Source organism: Macaca nemestrina, chromosome 6, assembly GCF_043159975.1.
Source record: "Macaca nemestrina isolate mMacNem1 chromosome 6, mMacNem.hap1, whole genome shotgun sequence".
Taxonomy (NCBI): Eukaryota; Metazoa; Chordata; class Mammalia; order Primates; family Cercopithecidae; genus Macaca; species Macaca nemestrina.
In genome coordinates, this window is record NC_092130.1 from 2167451 (window position 1) to 2180945 (window position 13495).

At 54.5% G+C, this 13495-nt stretch overlaps 1 protein-coding gene across 2 annotated transcripts in view; it reads right to left on the reverse strand.

Annotated features, from left to right (window-relative positions):
- Positions 1-1446: 1446 nt before the first annotated feature.
- The window catches only part of LOC105484009 (RUN and FYVE domain containing 1), a 66673-nt gene continuing 54624 nt past the window's right edge, over positions 1447-13495 (reverse strand). For both annotated transcript variants that reach the window (XM_071098006.1, XM_071098007.1), the window contains 5 exons: positions 12517-12646; positions 9447-9541; positions 5410-5458; positions 3658-3735; positions 1447-2068 (listed from right to left, as the gene is read on the reverse strand). In XM_071098006.1, the coding sequence (XP_070954107.1) occupies positions 1925-2068; positions 3658-3735; positions 5410-5458; positions 9447-9541; positions 12517-12646 (496 nt within the window). In that variant the 3' untranslated portion in view covers positions 1447-1924. The remainder of the gene's footprint in view (positions 2069-3657; positions 3736-5409; positions 5459-9446; positions 9542-12516; positions 12647-13495) is intronic.

Genomic DNA, 13495 nt, shown 5'->3' on the forward strand with positions numbered 1-13495 from the left:
AAATTCCTGTTTCAAAAAAAAGTCTAGACGCATTATGGTTCTTTGGAATCTTGTGCTCCATAGCTTGTTTGCAGTGACTTAATTAACCTCCTGACCTTGTGAGTTGGAATCTGCATTTTAAACAAAATCCTGACCACTCACCCCTACCTCAGTTGACTTGGGAAGTGCTGCCTTAGAACATCTGTCCTTCGTTTCTCAGGCTGGGTAAAGGTGGTATGGTACCAGACCAGGGACTGGAGATGCCATAGTTAGGGCTTAGAATATGTTTGAATTTGTGAGTAGGGAAGTTATCTTGACCAAATATTGCCAACTTTGAAAATGGGTGTGATAAATTTCACTTAAACACAAGTGTCAGGCACAGAGGTGGGAACCTCCTGCATGTTTTTATACTGAGCTGCCAGAACTGACTTGAAGTAGGGGAGGGATGGATTATTCTGCTTTTGTGTGTGCAGATGAAAGCTAAGACTCAAGTGAACCGACTTGCCTAAGGCTGCCCAGCAAGTTAGGGGTCCACACTGGGTGTACTGAAAAGGCACAGATGTCGTATATGCCAGTTAGGGGTAGTGAGAGGCAGTTTTTTCTCAAAGTTTGGCCCTGTATGAGATGGCAGCTGCTACGGTGAGGTGAGGGAAGGGGAGGGCTGCCACTGGGCTTCCCTAACAGGGTTGGAAACCTGCTAGGACATGGCTTTGGAGCAGGGCAGACCTCGTCTTGAAGTCTGGCTGCACAGTCCTAAGCTGTATAGGATGGTGGGTGAATCTTTGAGCCTTGCCCAAGCTCCCACCTTTTCCATCTTGAGAGCGGTTGGAGGGAGGGAGGGAGGGAGGGAGGGAGGGGAGCGGCAGAGGAGGAAACTCAGTCGAGGGTGCTATGCAAGCATCTACCAGGGCTGACCAGGTCGTGGGGGAGCCCAGAGGAGGGGTGCGATCCTGAGGCCTGCATTTGGTGAGGGTAGGGAGCCTGCGGGAAGGGAAGGTAGGGTCCTGGACAAGGTGCAGGTATAGAAGGTGAAGGATGAGGTCTGGCAGACTGACTCTTGGCTGTCTGGACTTGACCGGAAGAGAGCCCCAGGCCATTGGCTGTTTGGGGGTAGGGGCCTCCGAGGGAGGGACTGGAAGCCAGTCCTAGCACTGCATTTGAAATGTAAAAAATGACTGCCTGCCAAGTGCCTTTCCACAGGTGTCTCCATCTGTAACCTGTCCAACTCCCAATCATGTATGTGAACTACTCTTGCACTTTGGTGACAGGCTTGGGGTCACTTCCTCTGCCTGTTGGTGGCAGGCTGCCCCTGCAAACTGCCCTTGGCTCACCAGGCACAGCCCTGCAGGCTCTGGGGCAGCACCGGCGGCCTCTTGCTTACACTGGGCTCGGACACGAGGGGTGCGGAGGCCTCCTCCGGTGCGGTGGCTCTTTGGAAGTTGACAGGAGCTTCTGCATGCGCCAGAGTGAAAAATAAATGATTTTATTGCCGGACCAACGATAGGTAGTCACAAGGGCATGAAATGGCAGATTTCTTGACTGAAGCAGAGAAGGCACAGACAGACCCCATGTGTGTCAAACGCTGTACACGAGTCAGGTTTTCAGAAGGGAGGTGGGAGAGGGAAAGTACTCACTAGCAGAACTGAACTGCTGTAAAACAGGTTAAATTCTTTGAAAAGTGAAAAATGATAGTAGCAAAATCATGACGTTGTATCTGAACCAGAGCCGTAAGATGGAAGTTTCCATCCAGAGGAGTTAATTCCGAACGAATCACGGCGCGGTGAGAGCTGCTGGTTCTGGTACACTGTCTTCTGGAGTGCCAGTGGCCGGGCGAGAAGTTTGATTCTTTCCTTCGATTCTCTTGGGAAAGAACACAATTCCCAAGCCCCTGGAGACCCACAGGGTTTGGCGCTGTCCGCGAGGCTGTGCTCCCGAGGACAGACGCTCAGGAGGCCGTGGAGGAGCAGCGCTGCAGGAGCAGGGTGTGGCAGCCGTCGCACACTCGCACTGGCTTGGGGTAGGAGGGCAGGGCCAGCTCGTTGCTGGAGCAGGTGTTGCAGAAGATGTGGCCACAGTTCCGGCAGTGGTGCTAGAGGACGGGAAGAAGGCAGTCACAGGACACCCAGGGAAAAGCCATCCACACACCCTCCCTGCTTCCTAACTCAGAAGCGCATTTGTTTGGAATGGGTTTTTTTTTTTTTTTTTTGAGACAGAGTCTCGCTCTGTCGCCCAGACCGCGCCCGGCTGATTTTTGTATTTTTATTAGAGACGGGGTTTCATCGTGTTAGCCAGGATGGTCTCGATCTCCTGACCTCGTGATCCGCCCGTCTCGGCCTCCCAAAGTGCTGGGATTACAGGCGTGAGCCGCCGCGCCTGGCCTGGAATGGGTTCTGTTTCTGTGGAGTGGTGAGGGCTGTGTGCAAAGGGTTTTTTTTTTTTTTTTTTTGAATTTGAGACAGTCTCGCTCTGTCGCCCAGGCTGGAGTGCAGTGGCATGATCTGGGCTCACTGCAAGCCCCACCTCCCGGGTTCACACCATTCTCATGCCTCAGCCTCCCGAGTAGCTGGGACTACAGGCGCCGCCACCTCACCCGGCTAATCTTTTGTATTTTTAGTAGAGACGGGGTTCACGGTGTTAGCCAGGATGGTCTCGATCTCCTGACCTTGTGATCCGCCCACCTTGGCCTTCCCAAAGTGCTGGGATTACAGGCGTGAGCCACCGGGCCCGGCCTAAGGGTCTTAAGACAAAAAGTTTACTTTTGCTGTACTTCATCATTAAGCCAGCCAGCTATGGGAAGAGTCTGCTTTGTTCTCTTTGCTGCATTCCAAGGGGGTGGGAGTGGGTCTTCCCCTTTCTAAACAGGTTCCCTGGGTGCCTGATAAGACACTGGGATGAGCACCTGAGCAGCCTCTGCTTTTGTGGTTCCACAGATGGGAACAGCCAGGCCTTGTAGACATAGGTGACCTCAGGCAGCCTCAGGCCGTGGTTTCTAGCTCTGAGCTTACTGCAAGGCACTGCCTGAAACTCGGGTGGGGAGTGGGGGTGGCTGAGGCTTCCTCGTTTCCAGAGCTAGGCTGTTGATGGGAACAGACAGAACATGGCGGTGGCAGTGTTTCTTTTAGCTCCCAGTTTTGCTTATATCCAACTCTTCCCCTACCCAGCTGGTCTTGGTGAGGCTATTAATAAGGCCCTGGCAACCCTAGACCCAAGGGTGAGCCTAGGACCTTGTTTCCAGAACCTAAAAGACAGGGACAAGCACCCTGCCTAGATCACCAGTGATTTTTGGTGACCTGCTGCCCTGTAGGTTCCCCATAGATTCTGTTTTTGCCTAAGTTGGGCCAGATTTCGGTCCTGCCGCACACAGAGAATTTTCAATGACAATCCCCTAGAGCAGCTCGGCACAAGGAGCCCCATCTCCCCCAAAATCATTGTCAATTCCTGCAAGGATGTGCTGGACACCAGGGGCCTGTGACTGGCCAAGGCCTCCCAGAAAGAGGGTGCCGGGATGGAAAGCCATCTGCACAGGCAAGCAGGAGAGGCGGGGCCGCCCGTCTGCCAGCCAGGGAGCAGTCACAGGGCAGTGCGCCTGGTGTGATGCGGGCCTCTGGAACCAGAGAAAGCGGAATCTCAGCGGGCAATGACCCAGGGCACTGGGAGGGTGGGCGGAGCCCCACATACCTTTCTCCGGGAAATGGAGAACTCCTTCTCACACTGCCGACAGTGTGTCGCCTCGTCATCTTTCAGCCAGGCGTGGCCCTGAGGAGGAGAGGACATCCTAGAATCCACTTCCTGTCTAAGCCCCTGATGAGTGCGTAGCTGTGTTCTGGCTGCATCCATTGTCCCTCATAGCACCTGTTTCCTAGTGAGGCACTGTTTCTTCTCCATCAGATGTGGCCTCACAGCACTGTCATCAACGGGCCCTTGCCCGGTCTGGCTGCAGCCAGGATTCCTGTGTCCTAGCTCCACGCTTCACCTCCTGGCCTCTGCAGGCTGCCCCGGGGCCTCAAGGCAGTCTCCAGCGTCCGCTCACTCAGGCACACCCCCACTTTCCATCAGTTCCCTTTGGCTGAAGTAAGCAGAGTGAGCTTCTGGTGCCTGCAACCCTAGACCCTGCCTGAGACACTGGTCGAAGGGACTAGCTGAACTGGCAGGCGCGGCAGAAGGGCCAAGTCTGAGGGAGACTGGGACACCTGCTGACGCTGATCCCTGTGGAGAGACAGGTGGTGATGGACAGCGGGCACTGCATCCCACAGGCCTGAGGAAGCGCTTCTCCTTGTGGGCCAAAGCCTTGATTCCTGAACAGCCCTGGGGAGCAGATGGACTCCATTCCACAGGGGAGGCGGCTGAGGCTTTGAAAGGTGGCTCTTGGGAGGGCTTTCTCAGGGAGCAGCACCTGTGATTTATTCAGGCTTAGGGCCTGGGGCGTTCCAGGAGTCAAAGGCATGAGGTACTTTTCTGGCCTCTTAGCATCTGCTGGATGTGATCATCTTGCTGACAGACAGATCCTCATAGACTGAGCTAGAGTCACACACCCTTGGGGCTGCCAGTGTGTGCCCAGGACGTTCATCCTGACATCAAAGAGCTCTGGCGGCTCTAGAGTCCTGTTTCATGATTTTTACCCTCCCTCTGATACTGTGAAACTGATGTTACCTAGAAGTCCAGGCTGCTGTTAGTTGCTGCCCCCGACCTGACACTTGGAAGTTAGATGCCCAGAGACATTAGGGTCCCTGCTCTGCACCACGTGGGAGGGTGTGGAAAGGGGCTGCTTTTGCATCGCTGCCACGGCACAGCCGAGGCCGAAGGGTGGACGCTCCTGCAGGCAAGGCCATCTTGCAGGCCAGGCTGCCGTGCCCCTGAATGTCTGCCTCCTCTCCCACACACTCCGCCCTGCAGCTCAGCCTGGCACCTGCACCTGGCACCTGCACCAGGCCACCCGCAAGCTCCTGCTCTTCAATGGAATGTGTTATTCTGCCCTCCCCACAAGGGTGTGGAAACCTGGCCCAACTCAGGGCTTGGCTTGAGTGGTCCTTAGCCATGGCACAGGGCACTGCAGTGGGGCTGGCTGGCCTCTGGCCCCTCGCTTCAACAGAAGGGCCTGTTTTTCACTGTTTAAAGATACCTGCGGGTCTCTCCTCTCTGCCACCTGCTTCCCCCTTTAGGAAGACCCATCAGGCCTATTTTCAAAGCACAGCTGATGGCAGAAGAAATGGAGGCAGAAGACCTAGGTTCAGCTTTGGCCCTGCCACCTGTCAGCATCCCTCAGCTGAGGGACACGTTTCTGAGCAGCATCTGGCTTCTCTGTAAATATGTCATCACCACCACTGCTTCGACCACACGCTCTCACCTGACTGTTGGGATACTTAAACGTACGAGCACACAGGCCATCAGCACAAGCTGACGGCGAAGAAGTGGTTCTTAGCAAGCCAGTACCTTCAGTGCCTGGTTCACTTCTTTTATATCTTCCATCTTCAGCTTGGACCTAAGGAAGAAAAGGCCATTTGACAGCAGTGAGAGAGAGTGAGGCTCTGACTCCCTAACACAGCTGGCTCTCATGACTAGCTTTGTGAAGATACCGGACTTGTGAGGAGACCCAGAGCATGGGTTGTTAAAATGCCTTCCGCCTCTGTACAATCCCAGAGTCGCCTCATCACACTGGCTCCCGTCTGCTGGGGGCTGAGGCTCAGTCTGGGACTGCACCCGGCACAAGAACACACTGCTTAGCCTGCAGGGGCTCAAACAGACTCTGAGGGAGGCTGAGGCGAGAGGATGGCCTGAGGCCAGAAGTCCAAGACCTGGCCCTGTTCTGCACTGGTCTCTCCCGCTGTCCCCAGCAGGAACCTGAGTCTGCAGCCTCTCCCCGGCCTCCAATCTGCTGCCTGCTGTCTGGAAGGGGCAGGCTCAGAGGGCACAGCCATTTGTTCTTGCTCCATTCTTGTTAGTGTCAGAACAATTCCTTTGTTTACGTAAGAGACAGGACTGAACACGGTTTAAATTGGCAGAACTAAACCAAATAAAATGAGGCAGTTTGTGCGATTTGGGGAAACAGTGTGATCTTTTTTTTTTTTTGAAACAGGGTCTTGCTATATTGCCCAGGCTGGAATGCAGTGATGCAATCATGGCTCACTGCAGCCTCAACCTCCTGGGCTCAAGTGATTCTCCCAAGTAGCTGGGACTACAGGTGCGAGCCATCATGCCTGGCTAATTTTTGTATTTTTTTTTGTAGAGGTGGGGTTTTGCCATGTTGCCCAGGCTGGTCTTGAACTCCGGACCTCAAGTGATCTGCCTGCCTTAGCCTCCCAAAGTGCTGGGATTATGGGCCGAAGCGTTTCTTTTTTTTTTTTTTTTTGAGATGGAGTCTTGCTGAGTCGCCCAGGCTGCAGTGCAGTGGTGTGATCTCGGCTCACTGCAACCTCTGCTTCCTGGGTTCAAGCGATTCTCCTGCCTCAGCTTCCCAAGTAGATGGGATGACAGGCGCCTGACACCATGCCCATCTTATTTTCTTGTACTTTTACTACAGACGGGGTTTCACCATATTGGCCTGGCTGGTCTTGAACTCCTGATCTCAAGTGATCCACCTGCCTCGGCCTCCCAAAGTGCTGGGATTACAGGCGTGAGCCCCCACGCCCAGCCTGGTCTGAGCCTTTGTTAAAAACTGAGATCAGTCTGAACTATCATCAGATTAGACTAATCAAAGTGAGAAAATGGCAGGTCTCTGGGAAACACACGCTAGACTTCTAAGGGAGGGATTAGAAAACAGCATCAGGGCATTTAGAAAAATCCCTGTGGCTTTTACTAAAGATTGGGAGGCAGCTCCTTCCCTTCCTGGTCCGGCTGCAGACACAGGAAATAGGCCAGCAGATTGACAGGATCAGAACAGGCTGCCCAGATGGACAGACCTTGGGAAGCCAGGTCAAGATGGCAAACTGAACATACAAGAACTCTGGGAAACACAATTTAGGAAGAATCCAGATGTTCCCAAGATAATGAAACTGGAAAACTGTTCCTGTAGCTAATGTAGGGTCTGCGAAGAGGCTTTGCCGTCTCTGTCATCCGGCACAGGCTTGCAAGAGGAAGAAGCGAAGAGGAGAGAGAGCACAAAAGCAGCTCCTCAGGTAGCCCTGTCTGGGTTTGCATACACCTGATGCTGTCACACGCACAGCACTTGCTGGGAGGGAGTGGTGGCCAGGCAGCTCACACTGGAATTCGGAAGCTAGGGTAGCCGGTAGTGCCAGGCAGCCACTAAGTGCAACAATACATTTTTGTGTTTGTTTTTGAGACAGAGTTTCACTCTTGTCGCCCAGGCTGGAGTGCAATGGTGCGATCTCGGCTCCCTGCAACCTCTGCCTCCCAGGTTCAAGCGATTCCCCTGCCTCAGCCTCCCCCGTGGCTGGGATTACAGGCGCACTCCAGCATGCCTGGCTAATTTTATATTTTTAGTAGAGACGGGGCTTCTCCACGTTGGTCAGGCTGGTCTCGAACTCCCAACCTCAGGTGATATGCCCACCTCGGCCACCCAAAATACTGGGATTACAGGCATGAGCCACCACACCCGGCCACAAAGATACATTTTAAAGATCAGAGACCATCCACAGTTTCGAGGTCTATGGTCACTAGGAGGGGACCTGTGACACTGCCTTGCCATCCATCCATTGTAAAGAGGAAAACACTGGCTGCAAACCCCAGAAGCCAGCTCCATGCCCGCCCCTGTTCCACGTCTGCTTCTGGTGAGTGCTCTTGGGATGCCCTCACAGCTGGCCTGTGCTCTTGAGCATGGGGACAGACACTGGGCCTTGCGTCGCTCAAGGAGCTCCCTGGGGGTTGGGGAGGAACAGGGGCCAGAGCATGGCAAGTTGACAGGCCAGACGAGAGCAGCACAGGGCACTCAGCTGAGCGGGTGGCAGGCAGGGCGGAGGGTGGGAGGGGAGGGAGCAGTGGCCATGGGCTAATGTAGAGAGGTAAGGGGCGCAGGATAGATGGCGAGTGGCCAGCACCTGCATCTGGGAGTGGGCAGACTGCATTCCCACCACAGACATCAGATTCCTTGACCAGCTATTTTTTTTTTTTTTTTTTTTGAGACGGATTCTCACTTTTGTCGCCCAGACTGGAGTGCAGTGGCACAATTGTGGCTCACTGCAACCTCTGCCCCCCGGGTTCAAGCGATTCTACTGTCTCGGCCTCCCGAGTAGCTGGGATTACAGGCGCCCACCACCACGCCTGGCTAATTTTTGTATTTTTAGTAGAGACGGGGTTTCACCATGTTGGCCAGGCTGGCCTCGAACTCCTGACCTCAGGTGATCTGCCTACTTTGGTCTCCCAAAGTGCTGGGATTACAGGTGTGAGCCACCATACCCGGCCTATTTTCTTAATACTACTAGACTCTACACCTTTCCAGACTGCAAGAAAAATTCTAAGGCTGCACGCATCTATACCCCAGTGTGTTTCGAGCTGATTCTCATTTTGGTCTCCATGTGTGGACCTTTTCCGGTCAAATATATGCAGTGCTGGGCCTGAGCCCAGGCTGTGCTGAGGCTGTGAGCCCCATCTCCTTGGTCATGGTGCTTACGGCAGGCATGGGTACTCGGGAGCAGAGTCAACCTTGGGTGACCTTGGGAGCTATGCAGAAAGAAGAGGGACTTTGTTCCTCTGATAGATGGCCTTGCTGACGGCTGTTTTGCCCCTGAAGGGTCCAGACCCACCTGTGAGGTAGACAGGATAGCAGAGGTAGGAAACAGAGCCCGATTCCTGATGGCTTCTTTTGCTTAAGCTACTTTGAGTTGGATTTCTGTTACTTGCAACCGTGAGGCCTGACTCGAGGAGAAAAGGCTACCCACTATGTTGAAAATGCAAAATCATCACACAAATGGACAAGCTCCACAATCCGAAGTGTGACACACCCCAAGGCCCAGGTGTCCACAGCAACGTGTCCAGACTGGGACACCAAGGAGGGGCGCTGTCAAGTCAGAGGACAGCAGAACTACCAGGGTCTGTGCCCATCAGCATCTGTAGCAGACAGACAGACAGGCTCCGGCGGCTGCTGTGGCCAGTTCCCCAAAGGAAGGGGCTGTGCTGCCCAAGGCCGGTGAGTGCACCTCTACCGGGCCAGGCTTCCATTCTCAAACCCGCCACGCTCCCTCTGGCCTGACTGTAGACTGACCAAGCAATCCTCTCATTGCCCATCTGTTCCCTAAGGCCCTGGATACGAAGCTAAGGAATAGGAGTGTCCTGGTCACTAGAAATGAGTGCGCTTGATGAATTAACTAAGAGCTGACTGACATCCCCAGGGGGTTAGCAGGAATCAGTGCTTGGTCCCCCTGAGGCCTGGCTTCCTGAGAGCTCATCCGTGAACAGTGGACGGGGCTCCTAAACGGCCCACCCTCCTTTCGCCAGAAGGTAGGTTTGGGGCCCGAGGGGTGCGCCGGGTAGACTGGTGTGCCTGCAGCGGGAGACGAGGGGAGTGGGGCTCTTACTGGCTGAGGTGCAGGCCCATTTCCTGGAGGGCTTGCTCCTGCTCCTCGCAGATCTTCTGCAGCTCTGCCTTCTCGTCCTGAAGCTCCCGCAACTCCTAAAATGAACAAACCAACCAGACGCTGGACGGAGGATTCACGGGCCTTTTTAAAAATTTTTTTATTTTTTTGAGACGGAGTCTCGCTCTCTCGCCAGGCTGGAGTGCAGTGGCACCATCTTGGCTCACTGTAACCTCTGCCTCCTGGGTTCAAGCGATTCTCCTGCCTCAGCCTCCCAAGTAGCTGGAACTACAGGTGCCCGCCACCATGCCCTGCTAATTTTTGTATTTTTAGTAGAGATAGGGTTTCACCATGTTAGCCAGGATAGCCTTGAACTCCTGACCTTGTGATCTACCTGCCTTGGCCTCCCAAAGTGCTGGGATTACAGGCATGAGCCACTGCACCGGCATTTTTTTTTTTTTTTTTTTTTAAAGATTTAGCAACCAGAGCAACAAGCAGATCAGAATGTTTTTCAATAGCAAAAGGCGGCTGGGCACAGTGGCTTATGCCTGTACTTCCAGCACTTTGGGAGGCTGGGGCAGGTGGGTTACCTGAGGTCAGGAGTTTGAGGCCAACCTGGCCAACATGGTGCAAACCTGTCTCCACTAAAAATACAGAAATTAGCTGGGTGTGGTGGGCACCTGTAATCCCAGCTACTTGGGAGGCTGAGGCAGGAGAATTGCTTGAACTGGGGAGGCGGAGGTTGTGGTGAGCCGAGATCGTGCTACTGCACTCCAGCCTGGGCGACAGAGTGGGACTCCGTCTCAAAAAAAAAAGCAAAATGTAGTCCTGTGTTAATGTCATTCAAGATTATTTCTTGCTAGCTTCCTCTCGACACCGGGCAGCTCGAAGGCAGGCACTGTACGTGGGCTCTGCAGCTGGGACAGAGACATGGGACAGGACAGTGACATTCATCAGCCACATTAAAAACAGTTACCCTCGGCCGGGCACAGGGCTCACACCTGTAATCCCAGCACTGGGAGGCTGAGGCGGGCGGATCACCTGAGGTCAGGCATTCACCACCAGCCTGGCCAACATGGCAAAACCCCTCCTTTAGTAAAAATACAAAAATTAGCAGGGCGTGGTGGCACATGCCTGTAATCCCAGCTACTCGGGAGGCTGAGGCAGGAGAATCGCTTGAACTGGGGAGGCGGAGGTTGCAGTGAGCTGAGATCGCGCCACTGCACTCCAGCCTGGGCGACAGAGTGAGACTCTGTCTCAAAGAAAAAAAAAGTTACCCTCATGGGACAAATGAGGCTTTGCCTATTTGAGCTTCTTTTTAAAAGATAAACTTTTTACAAAACAGATTGCTATCTCAAAAAATCTAAAGAAGAACTGTGCACAAAAATCACACGAAGCTTGCATCAGCAAAGACTAGTTTGAAAGGTGGTTTCCTGTTCAACTCTGAAAAAGTTGCTTTTTTGGAAAGCACTGGTCAAGGATGATGTAGGCGGTGACTTGGGACCTCATTTCATGGCTAGACCACCTGGGGGCTGGCTGGACCACATGAGGAGCCCTGCATGGAGCAGAATCCCAGGGGACAACGGCACTGACACCTGGGGCCAGTGCACCTTGAGCCAGTCTGGTAAGGCCAGGATGGAGACCCAGAGAGTAACTGGGGTTTCTGGGACCACTGGGGACGGCGGTGGAGCTTAGGCCCGAGCGGCGGGGTAGCTCCCCGCACACCCTGTGCCCTAGCCTCTGCTTCTGTGTACATGCTTGCAAGGCACGCTGTGGCTTAACTGGGGATACTAGACATTGTTTTGTTCCTATTGTTGGGGCGGGCTGTAATTGTGTGATTCGAATCTTTTGACCAAAGCATTTTGAAGCAGAATAAAGGAGGTGTGCCCCGTGACGAGGCAGAACTTTCTGAAAGTCCTCTTCTGCCCTGCACTTCCTCCGTTCCACTCTCCAAGCCTGACCTGGCTCTTGAGGAAGCTCTCCCTTCCCCAGCAACTCCAGGCACTTTCCGATGGAAAAATCAAAAGGGCCTTTTCTAACCCTCTCGAGTCGCTCAGTGGTGTCCATTACCGTGTTCAACGCCACAAAATCCAGGTCCAGAAGCCAGCCAGCCCTGAGGCCCCTCCTGGGAAGGTGCCGAGGGAAGCCTGCTTTGGGCTCCGCTGCGCCGCAGTGCTCGGCAGTGCGGGGGCCTGAGAGGAGGGCACACCATCCCCACACGGGAGGAGCCCCACAGCGCCCCAGGCCGCAGTCAGCCCGTCCAGGACTCAGAGCCGCCTCCTCTCTGGGAAAAGTCGATGGTTTTACATTAGGGCGAATGTTCCACACGGCCTTGGAGCTTCCTGGGAGGTCTCGTTCCACAGCCAGACAGTGAAGGCCTCCCGGACCCCACTTCTCTCGCCCTCTGAAGCCCACCGCATCCAGGCCATGCCTCCAAGTGAGAGGGTCCTCCAGGGGACTGAGGGGAGGGGGCAGTGGAGGGCTGGGGTCAGTTTGCTTCCCAGGGATGACCCGACCCTGGGCAGTGGCTGAGGTAAGGACTGCCATGTGCTGGGAGATGTTGACTGGCTCCTCCCAGCTTCCTCTCCTGCAAGCCTGCCACTCACTCTCCACACAGGAACCAACGACCGTCCGCAAACGAAACGGATCCTGTCCCTCCACCAGCTTCCCACTGTGCTCAAAACAAAACCCACGTTCCTTCCCCTGGCTCCCAGGGCCCACGAAGGGCTTCCTGCCGCCTGCCGCCGAGGCCTCCCCTTTGCTCCTCACACTCCTGGCTGCTCCTGCAGCCTCTGCCCAAGCGGTGCTTTGTACCGCATAACTCACTGGAGCCTCTGCTCACCGGTCGCTCCCTCCCCAGGCCCCTTGCACACGGGTGAGGACACTGTTCTGCTTTATTCTCTTCATGGCACTCGCCTCTATCTGAGCTGGCCAGCAGGCTTAGTGATTTATTTGTCTTCGCTCCTAAAATAGGAGCCCCTAACAGCCTCCCCACGCCCTGGAGCCCCCACACAAAGGGTGCGGGGAGAGGAGCCTGCCAGAGGCTCTCCCGCCCCAGGAGGGCCCACCTCACCTTTTTCAATCCTTCCACTTGTTGTAGCTCCGTCCTGAGTAGAGAGGAAGTGTCTTTCTCGTGCTGTAATTCGCGCTGAAGAGCCTGTCTGTGCTCTTTTTCTGATTTCAGTTCTTTCTCTAGGCTTGAGCTGTTTCCATAAAACAAACTTGAGTTAGTCTCGTGGGAGATCTTCATGGAGGACCGACAACCCTACACACTGCCCAGGAAACGGGGAGTCTCTGAATTGCCACTTGAGCACTGAAACCCTTTGGCAAGGCTTTCCTCTCCCCCAGGGTCACCTGCCCGTCCACAGGAAAGAGCAGGAGCCAGGGAGAGAAAAGCCTGCAGGGCCATACTCGACTCTTACGCAGGAGAGAAGGGAGAGAGCTCTGAACACTTAGGACCACAGAAGAGAACGCGCCCCTGATGTGGAGACCTGAGGAAAGGAAGTTCAAAATTCCTTCTTTCCTTTTCCTGAGACAGGGTCTAGCTCTGTCATCCCAGCTGGAGCGCAGTGGCGCAACCTCAGCTCACTGCAGCCTCAACCTCCTGGGCTCCAGTGATCCTCCCACCGCAGCTTCCCGAGGTGCAGAGATTACAGGCATGAGCCACCGCACTGGCCAATTCATTCTGCTTTCTTTTTGTTTTTTTGAGACGGAGTCTTGCTCTGTCGCCCAGGCTGGAGTGCAGTGGTGTGATCTTGGCTCACTGCAACCTCTGCCTCCCAGGTTCAAGCGATTCTCCTGCCTCAGCCTCCCGAGTAGCTGGGATTACAGGCACATGCCACCATGCCCAGCTAATTTTTTGTATTTTTACTAGAGATGGCATTTCACCATGTTGGCCAGGCTGGCCTTGAACTCCTGACCTCGTGATCTCCCTGCCCCGGCCTCCCAGATGCTGGGATTACAGGCGTGAGCCACCGTGCCCGGCCTCATTCTGCTTTCTATAACCTATGGCCAGACTCACGATGGAGAACCCTGGAGGGAGAAGAGGCCGG